Below are 20440 nucleotides of genomic sequence, written 5' to 3' on the forward strand. Positions count from 1 at the left end.
ATTTTATTTTTTCTATTTTTTCCTAGTATAAAGGAATTCCATTTAAACAAATACGAGTAATATTTATGATGAATTTAATGGGTTGGATTAGGTTTTGAGTCACAGCAAAAGTGTCAGATTTTATTTTAGGAAAAATTATATAGAAATTCATTTTTTAAAAATATAATTAGTAAAATCAATACTTTTAATATATTTTAAGGATTAGAATTTATAAATTAGAAATATAAAATATATTTTTCAGTGTTTATGATTTATGAATTGAAGTCTAGAATTTTTAAATTATGATGTAAAAAATCATAATATATACAGAATAATGACATATTAAGAATTAAGTCTAGAATTTTTAAATTATGATATAACTTAATTGTAATTTTATATTTAATTATTTATGATATTCATGTATTTCACCCATTATTTTATCTTCATAATCCTAATTAGATTTGAAGTCCAATCACCTAGAGTTTGGAAAACGACCTCAAAAAAATTATTTATTTATGTATATATAGGGTAAAGTTTAAAACAATTTCTATACTTTCACCTTTTATCAGATAGATATATATGAATTTTTTTTTTTCCAAACGAAAACTGAAGTTTTTTTTGTTTTTTTTGCGACCATGAAATGATTGAGATATTTCGATTTGCTAAAAGCAAGGACCTCAAAACTAAAATTAAGATTTATGACCTCAAAATGAAAAAATTCAAAGACTGTGTGATATTTCAAATAAATTTAATTCTTCAACTTTTTAATTTTAAGGTAATTTAGGTGTTGTTCGGTGAACGAAAAAGAAAGTGAAGGTTTAGAAAGAGAAAGTTCTGAAAATAATGACTTTAGAAAATAAAAACAATTGATTCCATAATAAATATTGTTCCGAGTGACTTTGAAATTTTTAATTTTAATGTTACCAATGAATTATCATTATTTTTTTTTTTTGGGGGATGGAAATTCCCTGTTATTCATGCGAAGCGGGAATGAGAACAAAAAAATCTCCAAAACCTTCAAGGGATTATCCAAATTCTCTTCTGCAAATATTGGAGGCAGAGTGCACTCACCCCCAAGGGCGTTGACAGGGGCTCAGGTTTCTCCAGCCGGCGGAACCACCTTGATCTCGGGTAGTGTTTTTTCGTTCCCAAATTTTTTTTATTAGGGTGTTGAATTAGCTTCTCTAAAATGGCTTTTTACCTGTTAGGATTGTCCAAAATTCAAAATTTTAATATTTTGGACCTATTAGATACTCTTTAAATCCAAATTTCTAATTTTTTTACCTGTTAGACCTCTCTAAATCTAAATTTCTAATTTTTTTTACCTGTTAGATCTTTCTAAATCCAAATTTCTAATTTTTTTTAGCCTCTTAGGCCTCCTTAAATCCAAATTATTAATTTATTTTTGGCCTGGTAGGCAATTTGAAATCAAAATTTTTATTTTTTTTTACCTGTTCAGCATTTCCTAAATCAAATTTTTTTACATGTTAGAACTATTAAACGAAATCTAGCTTAATTTTAAAAAATTGTACATTAATACTTAAAAATTGGCCCTTGATCATTCAACTAATAAAATGCATATATACAAAAAAAAAAAAAAAAAAATTGAGTTTATTTGATTTAACTTTTTTTTTTTTTTTTGTGAACGCGCATGTAAAATCGGCTTTCCAACCAGTCACTGTTGACCCCCACTTTGACACCCCTGCCAGCCACTTCTTTAGAATGCAGAAGAACCCTTATTGTCATACAGAGAAATAATTTCCATGTTAGATATTACAGAGGGCAAATCCTTGGGTCTGTCCACAACAATTTCTTCAATAAAATAGCCTTTTAGTTCTGCAGGCAGTCAAGTCATTAAACGTCACAGCTATATTATATTCTACATCATCTCTTTTGGAATACAATCCAACTATGATCTTTGACTATTACATAGTAACTAAATATCTCACTCAATCCTTTTAAAATTGTCCTAGATTAAATTACAGAACAGAACTACTAGTTTAGTTTCATCACGAGGGAACTGCCAATTTTGAGAGGACAAAATGTAAATGCAGGGCTATTCAACTCATACATGAACCCAAATACAGCTTTTACTCACCCTAAATAATGAAAAAAAAAGAAAAAATTGTTTTGAATGAAAAATATATTATAATCAGTGGTGAATACATGATTGTTCGTTTGGGAGGCCGATTTTACTCGTGTTGTGTAAAATTTTTTTAGTATATATACGTGTTATAATTGGAGTAGTCAATGATCAATTTTTAAGTATTAATGTAAAAACTTTTCAAAATTAAGCTATATTGTGTTTAAGATTTTTAACATGTAAAAATAATGGTTTCTAATAGAAATAATCGGAATAGAGACGGCCTAATAGGGGAAAAAAATTAGAAATTTGGATTTAAGAAAGGCCTAACAGGCCAAAAAATTAGAAATTTGGATTCAAGGAAGACCTAACAGGCCAAAAAAGTTAGAATTTTGGATTTAGAGAGTGCCTACTAGGTAAAAAAAATCGAAATTTTGGATGTAGAAAAAATTTGGATTTAGAAAGCGACATTGACCAATTTTGGGGTGCTAATTCAGCACCCGGTCATTATTTCTTGAAAACAAAGGGACAAAACCTCCGCAACCTCAAATTTCGTAAAGACAAATAGACCAAAACTACTCGTAGTCATAGTGGTTCCGGCGGCCGAAGGAGCCCAAACCTCTCCCTGTCTCCGCCCTGATTATAATTATTTATTATTTTTAAATGGATAATTTACGTGGGTTTGCAATCAGGAACGGAGGAGAGAGGCATGCTAGGCCCTTTGGCCACCGGAATCACCCAATGCCATCGTTTCGAGCAAAACAGCCTCCCACCCCAAATCTATCTGTTAAAAAACACTGGTGTGGAAAGATGTAAAATGGAATTAAAAAAATTGGTCCAGAAAGTTATATTTAGATTTGTATAGTGCAATTTTTTTAGGGATAAGTACAAAAAAAAAAAAAATGCATGTGGTATATACTTTTTGCGAACTCGAACCTGTAGTATTTTTTTGTTGCAAACAGAGGTATGTGTTACAGGCCGTTAGCAAACAGAGACTAAATTGACTAAGTTACTGCATTTTGTAACAAAGAAAAGTACAACTAATATTAATTAAATGGTTTCTCTCTTCTTTTAAGAGTAATTTTTTTTTTATTAATTTGTCAATTGTTTTTACACCTTTAATGCTTAATTATTATTTGTCAATTGTTTTTTTTTATTGATTTGTCAATAAAAAGTATTTAATTAATTATTAAATTTTAGAAAAATAATAATACATATCAAACGTCTCAAGTCGCTTAAGCTAAATCTCAAGTTCGAGTCCTAATGTACGCAAAAAAAAAAATCGGACAGTTTATAAAAAAAATATATTGAATTAATTATTTTATTGGACATATAGTTTTATGAAATTATTAATAAGTAATTGAATTAATTATTTTATTACTTAAAAAATTATTAATTGTATATTAATTGAGTGAATATTGTATAGTATTTATGGTAAGTGGACCCTACTAAATTTTGAAGTAACAAAGAGTTATAGTGGAGTGTTTTTTTGTAGGTGTTTCTTATGCTTATGTGGCACCCAATTGTAACAAACCTTTGTTACAACCACTAAACATGCTCTAACGGTGTTAAAATTCAAAGAGAAAATAGTTAATTTGATCATTATATTTATTTATTTTATAAATTAACCCCCATAATTATCTAATTATCACAAATAAACCTCAAAATCAAAAATAAAAATAAAAAATATCATCTTTTCCATCTCTTTTTCACTTCTTCTTCTTCTTCTTCTTCCTCCTCTCCTCTTCTTCTTCTTTTCTTCAATTATTTTTTTTCAAAATTTTAATTCCAGAAATTCCAGAATTCGGCGGCTTAGCTGCCATGCTCGGTCTCATTGCTTTTGCTCTTCTTATTCTCGCCTGTTCTTACTGGAAACTCTCTGGTTATTTGGGCAACGAAAATGACGACGTAGATAGAGATTTGGAGAGCGGAGAAGGAGAGAGTAAGAATGGTGATGCTCAGAAACAACCTGTGGTTTTTGAAGAGTAGATTTTGGTTATTATGGCTGGTGAACTTAAACCGACTTTCTTGGCTACTCCAATGTCTAGGAAATCGTCTTCTTTTGGAGATAGTAGTGGTACGAAAAGTTGTTGCAATGAAAAGTGTGTGAAATTGGGTAAAAATGAAGTGAAATTGGGTGAAAATGGTGTGAAATTGGGTGAAAGTGGTGAAAATAGACCTGAATCTTCAGATCAAAGCCATTGAATAGAGGTTTTTGATGAATTGGGGGAAAATTATGTGGGTTTGTTTTGTGTAAATGAGGATATTAGTTTAGATTAGGTGATGTTTTGGAATTAGCGGGAAATGTAAATTAATTTGAGATTCAATGAAGAATCAAGTGTTCTTAATTTTACTTGTTTAATTTGATGTTGTAGATCTGAAGAAGAAGGAAAATGAAAAATGAAAAAGAGAAGAAGAAGAAGAGAAGAGAGAGAAAGAAGAAGGAAAATGAAAAATGAAAAAGAGAAGAAGAAGAAGAGAAGAGAGAGAAAGAAGAAGGAAAATGAAAAATGAAAAAGAGATGAGAGGATGATATTTTTGATTTTTATTTTTGATTTTGGAGTTTATTTGTGATAATTAGATAAGTAGGGGGGTTAATTTATAAAATAAATAAAGGACCAAATTAACTCTTTTCTCTTTGAATTTTAACACCGTTAGTCAATTTAGCATCTATTTGCTAACGGCCTGTAACACATACCTCTGTTTGCAAAAAAAAAAAAAAAAAAACCACAGGTTCGAGTTCTCAAAAAGTGTAGACTACATGCATTTTTTTGTACTTATCCCTTTTTTTTATATTCGCCCCTGTAATATATATCCAGAAATTTATTTGAAATACCTTTGTAAAGTCCAAATGAAATTTTAAACTGAGCATAGAATGAAAAATACCAATGTTGTCCAGAGCGAATTGACCCAGCCGGTTCAACTAGAACCGATTACTTTTCCAAGCCAATTGAGATCAAGTTTCTATACCTATAAAGATCAGCGTACAATCACTTAAACCGACTAGTTAATTGTGTTCAAATGGTGTTCGTATCTTACCATTTTTGGATTCATGTTAGAAAAGGTAAATCCAAACCCAATAAAAAAACTTTCGTGTCACAATCGCGTTAACCTGTTCGGGTTAGTGTCGATTTCGTGTCGTTTTTTTAGATTACATATAACTTTTTTATGCATATATATTAATGATAACTTTTAAAAATATAAGAAGATATGCTACTACTTTAAAATACTTTATGTTATTTTTATATCAGTATCTTAACACTAATCATCGAAAAGTCTGTCAATATCATGTAATGTGTTTATAATAATTTAAAGAGATTTGAATCATATTTGTAAGTCATAATTATAATTTTATTATCTTTGTTAATAAAGCAACACGAGAGAATATAACAATAATTTTAAATATTCGTGTCATTTCGTATCGTTTTCGGGTTAGCATATCGATCCTAATCCAACCCACAAAAATTTGTATGTCAGTTTCGTGTCGATCCAAAAATAATACATTACCTACTCAATTAAATCCAAACATTAAAATTACATGTCGATTTCGTATCATGTAATCGGATAGTGTATACTTTTGTCACATCTAACTTTTAGCTCTTGTCTTCTTCGCTCCCACATGTATTGTCCAACAATGCCACCACATGGAAACAAAGAAATATGAAAAATGGATTGACAAAATAATATCCCTTATCATGTAATAAGATGGAAGATTGTCAGCTTCAGCTATTTTGTGATGTTTACTGCAGACTTAATACATAGCTGATAGCTGATGACTTTACTTAAAGTGATATAATTAACTTTTTAATTAGATTTGGACAAGTAGAAATATATACCACTTTAAGCAAGTCGATGAGCCAATCAAATACTGTAAGCAAGTTCAAATAATCAATAGGTAACTTTAAAAAAATTAAGGTGGCAAATAAATTAATTTGAATAAATTAAAAGATTAACGAGACATTTTGTAAGTAAGTTAAAGGAGCCAATCAACTTTTTAAATCAAACTTGAAGGGTTCTTGGTGAATTAAGCCTATAACTATGAATATTTGTTTCTTAATGCTATCCAAGCTGGGAAACTAAAGGACACAGAATTCAAGAATGACAATGAGAAAAATGGTAAATTATTGCTAATCTCATCATAATTATCTTGTTTTCTCTTCTCTTCTACAACTATAGCTTTCAGTTATAGAAACCAACCTTACATTAAACAAGCGAGTCAAAAGAAGTGCAGAACATCATTTTTCCAGGCTCAGATATGACTTGGGACTCCATATCCTGCGTAAAGGCTGCCATTAAATCCGAGCAAATTAAAAGCATGGATGTGACTTCATTTGTGGTTCTAATTAACCATGGTGAACTAAGCAAAAGTTGACAAGATGTTCTTCTTCAGATTGAACTCATCTGACTTCACTTCGCTGATTGACTGCATATACACAAAAATGGAAATCCAGAAAAGTTTATTCAGATTTGCCAAAACAATCCGGAATTTCTCTTTGATTAAATGTACATCCGTTTGAGAAACAATTTTTTTTGTATTACAACATTGAACCAATAACAAGTCGCTTAATGTTTTAAGATTTTTTGTTTTCGGAGAAAGCAAAACTAAAAGAACAAAGTTTTAATTAGAGTTAAACACCAAGACAGAGCTCTTTTGTAGTAATTATTACAAATCTGGCAATGGTTAAGAAATAATTGATTTGGTTGGTTAAAACAAATACCATTACGACAATAAGACCACCATAATGGGTGTTGTGGGTCCTAAAGTTGTTTTTTAACAAGACTCATTAAGGCGGTCCTACTGCCTTAAAGGAGGCTATTTGAACGAAGCAGTTCAGAACAACCTCTTCTACATAATTATTTCTCAATCATTATAATTCCTAAAAGAGTCACATTTTAGGGTTTAACCCTATAATTAAGAAGTCGAGCTTTGTTTATATTTGAATCGTATTCCACCCACTACATTGGGTAAAAGGTCAATTTGGTTATGAGCTTGCAGAATTAATTTGGTCTAATAATGTAAAGTTTTAGTATGTAATTGGATCTTTCAATTTGGCATTTGAAATGACATTTGGAATCATATTAGTTGAAAATGACACATGTCATGGTGTCAATATTAAAAGATTGACAAGTGAAATGACCTTAAAGGATTCACAATTATGAAACTACGAACAAGTCTTTAGAAAACATATGCAAATGAGTGAGTTGTTTAAGAACAACGGAATGATGGGTTCATGTTCTAGCTTTACCTGAACTCCCACGACGCATAATTAAGGGCTGGTTTCTTTAGCATCAAACTAACAACAAATATAGCACATGCTCCATTGAAGATTGAGGAATTAAGGGTCAATTTGGTAATACAAATTAGGTATCAACTAACCCTAAAGTTGGTAATACAAATTAGCTAAAATACAATCAGTTTAATACTTAAAAATTTATTAAATTTGGACTAATTTATCAAATATTTCAACTTCAAAGCTGAGTTAAACCTAAAATTTGATTTGGGCTAAAATGGTCCTACATGCCAACTTCAGGAGCCATTTGACACTTAGTTCGAAGATTGAGCTTGTTATCACTAAAGAATAGTGTAAAGGGAGCAGATTTTCCATCATGCAAACACACATATATGAGAAATAGAAGATGGAATAAATATTGAGAAATCCCCAAAAAATATGTGTGTTAATACAGTGAGAGTACTCAACGTTTCCAAATTTACTTGAAATTCAACTAGGTTCTGTCTCATTTTACTAGGAGGCAAAGTTGAAATCAGATTCATCACCTTTTCAAGCATACGGTCAATCCTCTGAATTTCCTTCTTGGGGTAGTCTCCACCTTTCTCCACACAGTTCTTCGCGACTTTCAAATAGATTTTTCCATATCTAAAGAGCAAGCAGATAATCAAACACACCATAAGATAAAAGCATAAGCGTAAGATTTTTACTGAAAAAACATTTAAAGTTGCGATTCAAGAAATTTCTACACTGAAAAGTTCCCTGAGTTAATCTGACAAGGTGAATTAAGTAAGATAAACATCTGACAAAGGGTCAATTTGGCCCCTTGAAGCTTTTAGGAGCAATAGTTTGGGTGTCAATTTGACATTTTAACTCCTTTTTTCATACATACATGCATTGCTATTGACCCATATTAGTGTTCTAGTACTTCTTTGTGGTTTTTCTTCTTTAATTCTTGTATGTTATTGAACATGTCTTTTCCTATCTTTTACTTTTGATTTAGTTTAGTTATAAACTAATACACCATACTTAGGCTTTGTGAATCCTAGTTAATATGTAGTTATTTCCAATTGTATCATTAAAAGTTCATTTATTTTCAGGAGAATTGGTTATGAGATGCTTAATGATAGTTGTTTGTATGAACATCTTCAACATGATTTTAATTAGTTATTTGATGCACCATGGTTGAATAATTGATGGAAATTCATAACTAGACTAGACCAAACCAAATGTTAGTGTGGTTTTATTGGTTTATGTCAAAAGTCTCATTTTGTGTTTATTGCTTCTTTCATTTAATTGCTTAGAACTAAACCGATTTAAGTAATTGAAGGAAATAATAGAGTTAATAATTCGAAATATCAATATTAACTTGATTAGGAGAAATCACCATCTCTTGGAGGATAAAAAGTTTGTGTTGAGAAATTGAGAAGTTGCAGAGAAATTAACTGGGTAAAGCCAAACCCCTAGTTTCTATTAGCATCAAATTTTAATCCTTGCTTTTAAGTGTTTAATTTGTTTTTATTCTTTAAACTTTATTGGGTTGATTAATCATCATCTATTTTATTGATTAGTCTAAATAACATAGAATTTGATTAGGGTTAGTAATCGTCTACTTAGTCCCTGTGGGAACAATTCTTTATTTTTTTATCACTTTCCTACTTGATTTCGATAGGGTGCATTACCTCTTTGCATAAGTATATCTTATACACCATCATGTTATCATATGCTTGGTGGTTTTTTTGACATGTATCACTCATGTCGACACATGTTATTTTAGACTAATTTGACTCCAAATTCAAGTTAAAAGGACAAATCGATATCTAAAAATAATTGTCGACCAAATTGATCTTTTATAAGATAAACATCATATATCCTAACATTCAATGAATATCAATGTAGTAAATTTTTATAAGACTATAATGGTCATGAAGTTAGAATGTTAACCTTGCATTGGTACCCTTAAGCTTCTCAACTTCTTGCTCCAAATGGGGAAGGACGGCTTTCTTTTCATCACTACCAACACTGACAAACTCCTTCACTAAGTTTTCCAAACTAGCAACTAGACCAGCCTACATGAACAACATACACATAAGGATTTATAGGTGTATGCATTATCAACTAAAAGAATGAACAAATTGCATCGTGGTACAATTTTAAATGCATCTCACTAACTTTTGAAGTAAGTCGCCCTTTTGCATCACGACTAGTCCCACATTTCTCATTGATGAAAGTTACAAAGTCATCCAGATCCCGTCCACCCCCATAGTCTTCACCAGCTTTGTTATTTTTTGGGAAGAACTTCAGAGTAGGATAACCACTTACTCCATACCTGGATTTTTTTTTATTATATGTTAGATGCCAGTCTTCATTTTATCACTTTCCAGTTAGTCATATATAAAGAAAATCTGAACTTTAATCAAATACAATAATTGTAAATACAGAATCAATGCAAATTCATTGAACCCACCTTTCAGCCAAATCTCTATATTTGTCAGCATCAACGTTAGCAATAATTACATTATCCTCCAACTTAAAGGCTATTGCAACCTTTTCATATGTCTTCAAAGTACAAGGAGAAAACAAAGCATATCATTAGTCTTCCTCTAGTAAAGATTTTTTAAGAAAGAAAAAGACAACAAACTTACTGGAGCAAGATGTTTGCAATGGCCACACCTGCCAATAGAAAGAGTAGAATTATACTATGTTAGCATGGATATCGAATTGATTCAGGAGACATATCTCACGACTGCCATATATCAAAACTAAATCTAAATGATATGATGGCACATTGCAAAGCTATAAGACCAAAGTAAACCATGTTGTTTATGGATTGTTGAGGTTTGCTTGGCCCAAACTCAAAGTTCACTTATGCCCATCCCAGCAAACAACTGTTACACAACCATACTCTTAAAATTGAAGTTGACAAGAATGCAAAGCCAAAGCCTCAAATGAAGCATTTGGCACATAAGCTGATAAGCTGATAAGCCAACTACGTTTTCCCCACTTTTGGTCCACTCAATGCAGTGATGATTCCTTATGGGTGTCATTTCTCTTTACAAGTCACAAATTACTTAATGCAAGTGAGTTTAATAAGGAATAAATAAATTTTTAAAAAAACTTCCAAGCACCTTATGCAAAAGTAAAGATAAGATTGGGAAGGTTCAACATGAATTTAATAAGAAGAAAAAAATAGAGTAGCTCAGTTCCACCTTTAGTAGGCAGCTTTTTCGCATTTCTAAAGTTAGCTTGGCTGCCAACTAGTAACTACCAATGGTCGAATAATCTACGTAGCAGCGTCTAGACTTTTTTTAAGTTTAAGCTTCATTGCCTCTTTCACAAAGGCAGTGATGTGAAATTATACTTTAAGAGTAGATGCACCACATGCCTATGGCTATATATACAAAAATTGATTATGTTCCAGAAAACCTATACTCATGAAAGCCTATAGGCTTGCTAAACAACAGGGACCCAAGCTCTAGCTCATATCAATAGCTTTGCAGCTTACTGCTCAAACTCACTTAGAATTTGATAGAACTCCCGTAAACCTCAAGAAAAGGCAAACAAAGTTAAAGAAATACGAACCATGGTGCATAGAACTCAACCAAAACATCTTTTGTTTCATCCAGAACAACTTTATTGAAATTATCTAGTGATAGTACTAGCACACTTGATGAAACTGCAGCTATCTTCACATTTGTTCCTGCATATGATGAAAATATAAATTTACAATGTAAAAGTTATAAATGACTGTACTGTATAGATTTAAGCATCAAACCATGTTAAAAACTAAGCAAACTCCTAAAGCACATCTACTGTAGAGAAAATTCCACCAGAAAGCATAGAACATGTGAGACTCCCCAAAATTGAGATGTACTGAAACAACAAATTAGTGGCACTAGCCATTATATAAGACCGGTAACTGGTAACCCTTTATTCACTACATAGCCACATTCCAATATACAGCTTTAAGCATCAAACCATGTTGAAAGACTAGGCGAACTCCTAAAAGTACAATTACAACATAGAAACATTCTAAGAGAGCATAAAATATGTGAAACTTACCCAATTTTAAAATGTGAAACAACAAATCAGTTGCAATACCCCTCATCAACAGAATGACAGTAATCCGTTGTTCACTAAATGACAAAACCACACATCAATATTTTTCCGACACCATGTATTTCCACTTAAGCACCAAAAGCAAATGATTGAAGTTAAAAATGTCAAATCGAACAAGAAAATCCCATCCATATATCCAAACCCTTCTTTGAAATTATAGTATGATTTCTTCTGAGCAATTAAATTAATTATTGAATATATAAGGTTATGAGGCATTTCTATATTATTTCACAGAAAAGTGTTGTCGAACTACCCACAGAAAACTAAGTTGACCAACATTCCACAACATATTTGAACTCTTAGTACTTGGAGAGATAATGTGACATAGAAATATATTAGTCCATAACTCCATGGTAACAATACAAGCGGTATCTTTGGCAAACTGACAATTATGAATTTGCGAGGTTAAAATGTACCTCCTTCAGAATTCATAAACTCAGTAAGAGCTTCTGCAGTACGTGCTCCTTCATACCTATGAAATGTCAATTACATCATTATTAACAAATTGGGGAAAATAGCATGAGATTCATAGAGTAATAGAATGTGGCGTGGAAACGAGTCCAAAGTGATCATTTCTCTAATAACTTTGTATAATGATGAAAAGAATATCATATAAGATTTAGGGATCCATGCACTGACTTTTTTGGTTCCAAAGACCCTCTAGGAAACCATTTAAGTGTGGGGTATCCAGAAACATCATATTTGCTGCAGATGCTCTTATGAGCATCACAGTCCACCTACATTAGGAAAAATTATATATACATTAATGGTTATACTGACAAAAGATAACAATCCAAAACCAATATAAAGGAGAAAACCACATTGATTAACATGATAATATAAAAAGTAAAGTTTTACAAAGTAACCAGATAAAATATCTTATAATTGAAGGAATGAGATATAAATAGATGACCTTCCCAATCAAAACAGATTTTGCCTTCTTGAAACTTGCAGCAAGCTTCTCATAATCTGGAGCAAGTTTTTTACAGTGCCCACACCTGTTATACGAAACAAAGGCATTATTGATAACTTGATAATTTCATAACTAATAACAATATTGGAAAATGAGAATATATAGAAAAAATCATTCAGTTTCATGCAAACAAATCATCATTTTGAAGCAAATTAAGCATGTCCAAAAGTGATAGAACATAAAAGAACCATGGCTTGAACTAAAGTGTTACAATTTACAACTCTGTCAGATAGATTTTTATACTATTGCGCAATACATGTACACAATAAATATGTACGAGTACGAACCAAAACGAGATCCCAACATCAAAATCTATCAAAAACATATAAGTGACATTATCAAGCTAAATCAACAGAGATCCATATTCGCTCATCGATCACCAGCTATCTTCAAATGCAAATACACAAATGTAATAAATAAAACTACTAATAGATTATCTTTTGTGCCTACTTGATTCATATTGCCTAATCTAAAATCTTAAAATCCATGCGTCGCATTTAGCACATTCAAGCGTACGATAATTAGATATGTTTAATTATATGATATAAATATTGTCACAGAGTTAATATTATTCCTTGCGCTTTATCAACAATGAAACGCAGAACTAAGAAAAATAGATAGAGAGCGAAATACGATGGTACCAGGGAGCATAGAACTCGATGAGAGCGGCACGATCTTGACCGACCTCCTTCTCGAAGTTGTCATCTGTGAGAATTACGACGTCTTCCGCAGAAACCGATGAAGCAAGCAGCAACACCAAAGCAAGGGTTGCAGAAATTTCGAGTAGAAATTTGGAGCTCGCCATTTTTGGACTATCTCGTTTCGTTTTGTATAGTTTCATTCTTTGTCTTCTGTGTAAATTAATATGGCAACAGTTCAGTTAATTGTATAACTAGCGTGAGTGTCAGTGCAATGCACGGGATGTTCAATAATTTTCTCTATTCGCTTTTTTTTATTCACATATAAACATATTATATTTGAAATAACTAATAAAATATAATGATTTAAATTTAATATGTTAAAAATATATTTTCAATTAAGATAATTTTATTCATTATAAAACTATACCTTGTCCTATAAGGATATTATAAAAAAAAATATTGGGCAAATAAAAATTTGAAAATTTATTCTGCTCTTTTTTTTATGGTTATCCTGCTTTTAGTGGTTCCAAAATAAATTTTACTTTGTAGAAACAACATATAATTGACTATAGCTTAAAACAGAATACAATACATAATTAAAAAAAATTCACATTAACTAAAGATGCGTAGATAATAATTCAATCCATAAACTATTCAAACCCGAGTTCGAGAAATCGGATCACCGACGAACTAACCGTAGAACTAACCGCCAATCAGACAGTCAACCATTGAACAATTGCTGAAAAGCCTCCTGAAAAAACCCAAATCAGATAAGCAGCAATACTATCCTAAAGGCTGCTTGGAACCCAAAAAACATTATTAAAATAGAGAGACTTGATGTAAAAGCTTTTTAGAGAGAGAAACATAGAAAAAAGCTGAGTCTTTGATCTTAGTTCTAACTTCTCATCCTAAAAAAGGAAATCCAACATAATAATCCAACAATATTTTTTAATTGTCTAGACAGGCAAGTAAAAATGAAATTTACAATCAATAATCAATAAAATTGTGAAACTTGTGGTTGATGATATTTTGCTGCATTTTATGAATAGACTGCATATAAGTAGAAACAAAAAGTTGAATATAATAGATAGTGATGAGAGAACTATCATGATATTTTTGAGTCATGGTTTCAACAATAAGCTATCTTAAGTCCCCTTAATATTTCATTTCTCTTTAATTATTCTTTCCTTTTACTTCCTTCCTAACATTATTTCATGGTTGGGTCTTCAAGGTCAATGAGAAATTCTATCAGAATCAAAGCAATAGCCAAAAATTACTGTACGTTCTGTTTTAAATATGCATACTTAATTACTACTAGGTTCCAATGTGTTGTTCAATATGTTACTACCCTTTAGACAAAGTTACCAACTTTTCAAGGTTTTCTACACACATTTTGCAGTAATCACCACTTGCTTCAAGTACTACTTATTTGTAAGATCCACTTGGATTTTGTTCAGTTTATTCAACTTTTAAGGTCCTCCATTGAATGCCATTCGACTCCCTTTGCAGATCTTTCGCTTCCCTCAATGGCTTACTATCAGATGGAGATCAAATTCATTGACTTCCTCAATGTCATGACATGTGCCAAACACTATTTCAGGTACATTTGCAAAATTCTCGCAACTTGATTGACATGTAATTATATGTTACTAATAAAACTTTTGAAACTCAACCTGGATGGGGTATCTACAGTTTATATGTATTAGGATTCATTGTTCGTTGAAAAACTAGTTTGAAATGTTCTTGCAGAACTTCTAACTTTGGCAATAGTCTTTTCATATTTGGAAACAAGTCATGGAAAAACTCTAATAAAAACTTTGTCCAATTAGTTGTTCCTTCTTTTATATTACTGATTGGTTTTCCTTTTCATCGAAAGAATCAAGCCTACGATGAAAACCCCAATATATGAAATCCTTAACTATAATTTATATATTATTTTCTCTTCTCTTTTTGTTATGTTACAATTATGGACCTTGTGTTGATATCTCAGAAATTGTTGGAAGGTTTCACAGAAGCAGAGTTAGAAGATTTGCTTGAACAAGTTGTGAAGAGGAGACGATTGGAGAGCGACGAGCAGATCAAGTTCACATATCATTTGAGGCGAAGGCATTTAAGAAAATTATGATCCTATCAATTGTGAGGTAAATAGTTCTGTTACTGTGAGATTTTCTAGTTACAAAAATCAACTCTTTGAATATGTAAACATCTACTTTTTGTGTTCATCTTTTGACATGTGGACATACAAACAGGAGCCTAGTTCTTTTAACATTTAGATGGAAGTTGTCTAATCTTTCAAACATTGATGCTCTTTTTATGCAAGTAGGCCACACATTAGTGTTCCTTATGTTCAAATTTTTTCATATCAATAAAATATGCAACTTTCAAGATACATTCTGTCAATATGAATATGTATTTTTTCATAGAGAATATGATTATGAAAGTACTGTAATTGTAATAAGATTACTTGTACCGCTGCTGATCAGCTTATTGATCTTCGCTTCAAAACCATAAGCTTTATGCGGTTTTAGGACTAAGATATAATTATTGAAGTGAAGGATATTATGGAGAATGTTTATAGAATAACACACTGTCTTTTATAAGATAATTTTCCATTTTTGGCATAGAAATTTGTATATGTCCATGTTTGTGATATAATCTTGCTTAATTTGAGTTCATGCAGTACGCGCATAACATCTTTTGATTTGTACCAAATTCTTAGTGTTTATGTATTTTGCAATATATATATGAGTTCCCTTCAATCCAAATAATTAGACTAAAAAGAAAATGTAAAAATTATTTTGAATATAATTTACGATTTCCGACCCAATTTTCGACCAATATTTGTTGGTAGATTATTTAAATAATATTCTAAAAAATAAGATCACCGACACATATTGTGTCGGTGATGTTATCGGAGTGACCGACACAAAACACCGATGGAAAATTATGTCGGTGATATCTTGTGTCGGTGAAAAATTATCGCAGCTGGTTACCTACGAGGTCAACGCCGACACATCAAAATCCATCGGTCTTTCGTCGGTGATCATGATTACCGACGCAAATTAAGCAATCACCAACAGATTTTGTGCGTCGGTGATATCTATTTTTCTTGTAGTGATATCTTCATGAAAGTATATGGGCTCCAATTGGGCAATCAAAATAGGGTTAGTTACATAATAGTCATTATTATACTAAATATTTAGAAGTCTCTCATACTCTGAAAAAAATTCTCAAAATGTCAAATGCATGTATTTAAAACTGAATTTCACTTAAAAAAAACTGAATTTGCCTACAATGTTTTGTTTTTAAATAATAAAAATTAATTTCTACTTTATCTATGTGTAAACTAACTCTTATTATTCTAAACTAACCAACATAAAAAGAAACAGAGATTAAAAATGCAAAGAAAATAGTTGATGGTGATGGTGATAGCCATTGAAGGCAACATGAACTCTGTTATCGCAGTTTTTTTTACAAATATTTCAAATTGCAAAAACCGTTTCATATATTTAGATATATTTAGATTAAAAGTAATTCTGTAATTAATGAAAAAAGAAGAAGAAAGAAACTGAAAAAGTGAAAAACCTAAAAATAAACTCTTGAAATTCTGATATATTTGGGTTAGAAATCATATTTTGATAAAATAAAAAAATAAGATTTATTTATCTGTAAAATAAATTTAAAATCTGTTTTTTACGTAATTTTCTCATCAAAATAAGAGTTCGACCCAGTGTATTTTCCACCTCCAAAAAAGGAATCTAAATACAAAAATTGTGTTGGACATCACCTCATACACCCTAACCTGGTTCTCCTTTAACCATCGCTTCATAACAGTAAACTGACACAATTTAAAAACAAAACCAGTGAATGAGCGGGTTCAATTTTAATAAGGAGGTTTCTAACTTTCTATCCATTAAAACCATCACATCAGCATGAACTATAAATGAAAACACATCAACTTACTCATAAAGATTTTAGTGTTCAACCAACAAATAAAAGAAATAAGATTTCCTCATTTCATAAAAGCCTATCATTAAATAATTTTATCTCATTACATTAGTGAAAAGAAAATTATCTATAATTTAGGCAATAATGCTAAATTTTGGGTTTATGTTAAATAAATAAAATGAACACTTTAAAACATTTTAGTGTAAATTAAGTTATAATGCAAAACATTTTAGTGTAAATTAATTTATAATTGTTCTGTTTCCCTCATAAAACAAAATAGGTGACACTAAAATTAATTTAATTGGTCCAAAATGAACACTTTGAAACAATTTAATGTAAATTAATTTATAATGCTAAACGTTTTAGTTTTCTCATGGATTGAAGGTAGGAAAAAAATTAGAAATTGAACCAAATAAATTCAATAGCCTAAGACTCATACATAGAAAGTGCAGAGCCTCGCATTGTATTCAAAACTCTTCTAGCCAACAGTAAATCAAATTGAATTTGAGGTTTGAACATGCAAATAAAATTTGAGGTTTGAACCAATTTTTTTTTTCTTTAAAAAAAAAATTGAATTTGAGGTTTGAACATGCAAATAAAATTTCCGAGGGAAGGGCATCACATATGCAAAAAGAGAAGATGAAACAAAATCACTGATGCTAAAATGGTAGATCAAAAATTGAATCTTCAAATTACAAAGCAAACATAGATTCAAACCTGTATATAGATATGATCAAAATCCGGAGTGCAGTCTGAAAACAAAATCCCAAGGTCCCAATACTGATCTACATGATGGAAGAGTAATGAGAACCAGAAATACAATAGAAGCCAGGAAAAAAATAACAAAATCAAAGGAAAAAAAACGAACCTGAACAATTAGAACTCGGAATAGAGGAAGAGACCGTTGAGGGTGGTTCTTCCCGTGAAAAGGAGAGATGGAAAGATCTGATCTGAATAAATATAGGTAAACACCGTGCGTGGGTATGGGATAGAAACCGCTAAACAGATCGTGAGAAGAATAAATTTTAAGGAAAGGAGTAGTCGTGGGAAGAAAAAACTGTACCAGAAGAAATCCTAAGTAGAATTTGAAAAATTGATCCAGAAAAAGGGGAAATGTGAAGAGCTGGTTTTAGAAATGGAGCCTAACTAATATAGAGTAGTGGTTTTGGTATATAGGGAGGAGAGAAATAAGTAGAAGTTGGTTTTTCTTTAATATTTACAAAAATAATATAATAATTACAATTTTAAGTCAAAAAAATGGAATGCTCTAAACAACAGCCATGTCAGCCAAAACTTTAAAATCACGCCACATAAGCAACTATAGTATCTATCTTTTAGTAGATTAATAGATTAATAGATCATTATACATTAATTAATATTTACCAATTTTATTTTTCAAAAAACAAAAATAACAATATTTGCATTTTTATACATAGTTTTAATAAATTCTATTTATATTTACCAAAAAAATTCTATTTAAAAATTTAAATTAGTTTCTATTTTAAAAGTACAATTAAAATTTAGATTCCAAATAAAACCAAGTAGAATGATGAAGTATATTTCGATTCTAATTTGATTTTTTTTTTTTTCAATTTTTTTTGATGAATGCTTAAAGTCCGAGAAAATAGATAAAAACAAATGACGAAAGAAGCTAACATCGATAACCCATTCTAACATATAGTGCACACCAATCTGATAAGCCACCCTAACATCGACTTCAAAGCTTGATTTTCTTCTCGATAAGCCACCCTAACATATAGTGCACACCAATCTACTATGTCATAAAAGAATAACAATGAAGTCGAATCTAACTCAACTAGCGCATTCTGATAACCTCGCTTCTAAGCGGTCTTGAGCCCAAAATACAACCCACGGAGCTCTGCTAGAACATCAGTACAGATACCAAGATTGAGCAAAAGATTATTAGCATTTACTACCTCATGAGTTCGGGACAAGATGGAGTCCACCTAAGATGATGAGAACTCCAACTCCATCAATCGTCTCCTTATTACGCTACTTCCACCCCCCCATCAAACACTTAAAGAAAAAATTGCAGACCATGAGATCCCTTCAATGGAATAATCTGCATTAACATTTTAATGCAATCAATTAGAACAAGAGAGGGAAAAAATTGATCATGGGCTGACATTGGAACAAGGTAAAACCACACTGGTCATTTTCCTACAATCATGTAACATATGCAGTTAGGACTCCAGATCACCACAAACAGCACAACTAGCATCTGATATGAGGTGATGACGACTTCTATTAGCATTACACATGATGTCATTATGCTTGACCAACCAAAGGAAGCTTCTAGTTCTTTTTGGCATTGCAAGATGCCACAACTCTATCCACGAATCATTCTCTTCATCCCCATTATTAAAGTTTTGTAACCAGTTGCTACTGAGTACTTACCCAACAAAGAAGAGTACTCTGCTGCACATTCTTCATGTTAAACCGTCTCATGGATTTTCTTCAATATGCCCCAAGAGCTAATTAATTTTTGTTTTGAAGGACTAACTAATTATTTAATGTTTAGTTTATTACACTTTTTAATTGGTAAAAACATATCATAAAATCAGTGTCTTTTAGTTACTTTGTTAAATCATTACTTTCACTGAATATTCTAATTTTTTATAGATGATTTTTTTTTTCGCGGCCTTAAGCTTTTTGTTTATCTTAAAAAATAGGTCTAATATTCCCTCAGCTCTCTCAACTTGTTCGAATTGATCATTTTACACATTAATTCATCGAATGTCTTATTTACCCTATTAATTCCATAAAAGTGGCATTTCTCACCCCTCAACTTATCCATTTACCCCACAACTTATAGAATGTCCTATTTACCCCCTTAATTCCACAAAAGTGGTATTCACCCCTTACAATCCGTTATTGAAGCCTAAATTGATACCGTTTTTAAAGGTGAAACATATATTGTTGCTATTTTGTACGTGGAATCTAAATTGATACTTTCCTAAAAACCATATACCTATTTTGGTACCTTATCCCAACATATAAATAGGGGTGTCAATATGGGTTTGCGGGTTGTAAACGTGTCGTGTCGACTTACTCAGGTGACCCATTTATCCTAACCCTGACCCAACCCATTTAATAAATGGATCGACTCGGCACGATTCGTTTAAGAAGCATGTTGAACGTGTCAACCTGACTAACCCATTTAATTTTGCAGCTCCATACTAAAAAAATATTCAACTAAACAAAATGAAAAAGAAAATAAGAACATGCATAATTGCATATGAAAAAATAAAATCCAATACAAATTAACAAAACAAATTCAACAAGATAACATCAAAAGTCTAAAATCCAAAACTTACAAACAAAATAAAAAATTTCAATTCCAAATAACAACAACAACAACAACAAAGCCTTAGTCCCGAAATGATTCGGGGTCGGCTAACATGAACCATCATATAAAACCGTGAAAATCAAGTCGTGTCAGCGACAC

At 31.1% G+C, this 20440-nt stretch overlaps 1 protein-coding gene across 1 annotated transcript; it reads right to left on the reverse strand.

The window, feature by feature from the left end:
• Positions 1–6419: 6419 nt before the first annotated feature.
• LOC136207043 (probable protein disulfide-isomerase A6) lies at positions 6420–13187 on the reverse strand. Its single transcript, XM_065998296.1, has 11 exons — positions 13024–13187; positions 12323–12407; positions 12049–12146; positions 11826–11881; positions 10873–10990; positions 9936–9963; positions 9758–9849; positions 9463–9619; positions 9235–9359; positions 7839–7938; positions 6420–6485 (listed from the first exon to the last, which is right to left on the reverse strand). Exons 1-11 carry the CDS (start codon positions 13185–13187, stop codon positions 6420–6422), a joined length of 1089 nt encoding a protein of 362 aa, XP_065854368.1.
• Positions 13188–20440: the final 7253 nt, after the last annotated feature.

The sequence above is a fragment of the Euphorbia lathyris genome, chromosome 9 (assembly GCF_963576675.1).
Source record: "Euphorbia lathyris chromosome 9, ddEupLath1.1, whole genome shotgun sequence".
Taxonomy (NCBI): domain Eukaryota; kingdom Viridiplantae; phylum Streptophyta; class Magnoliopsida; order Malpighiales; family Euphorbiaceae; genus Euphorbia; species Euphorbia lathyris.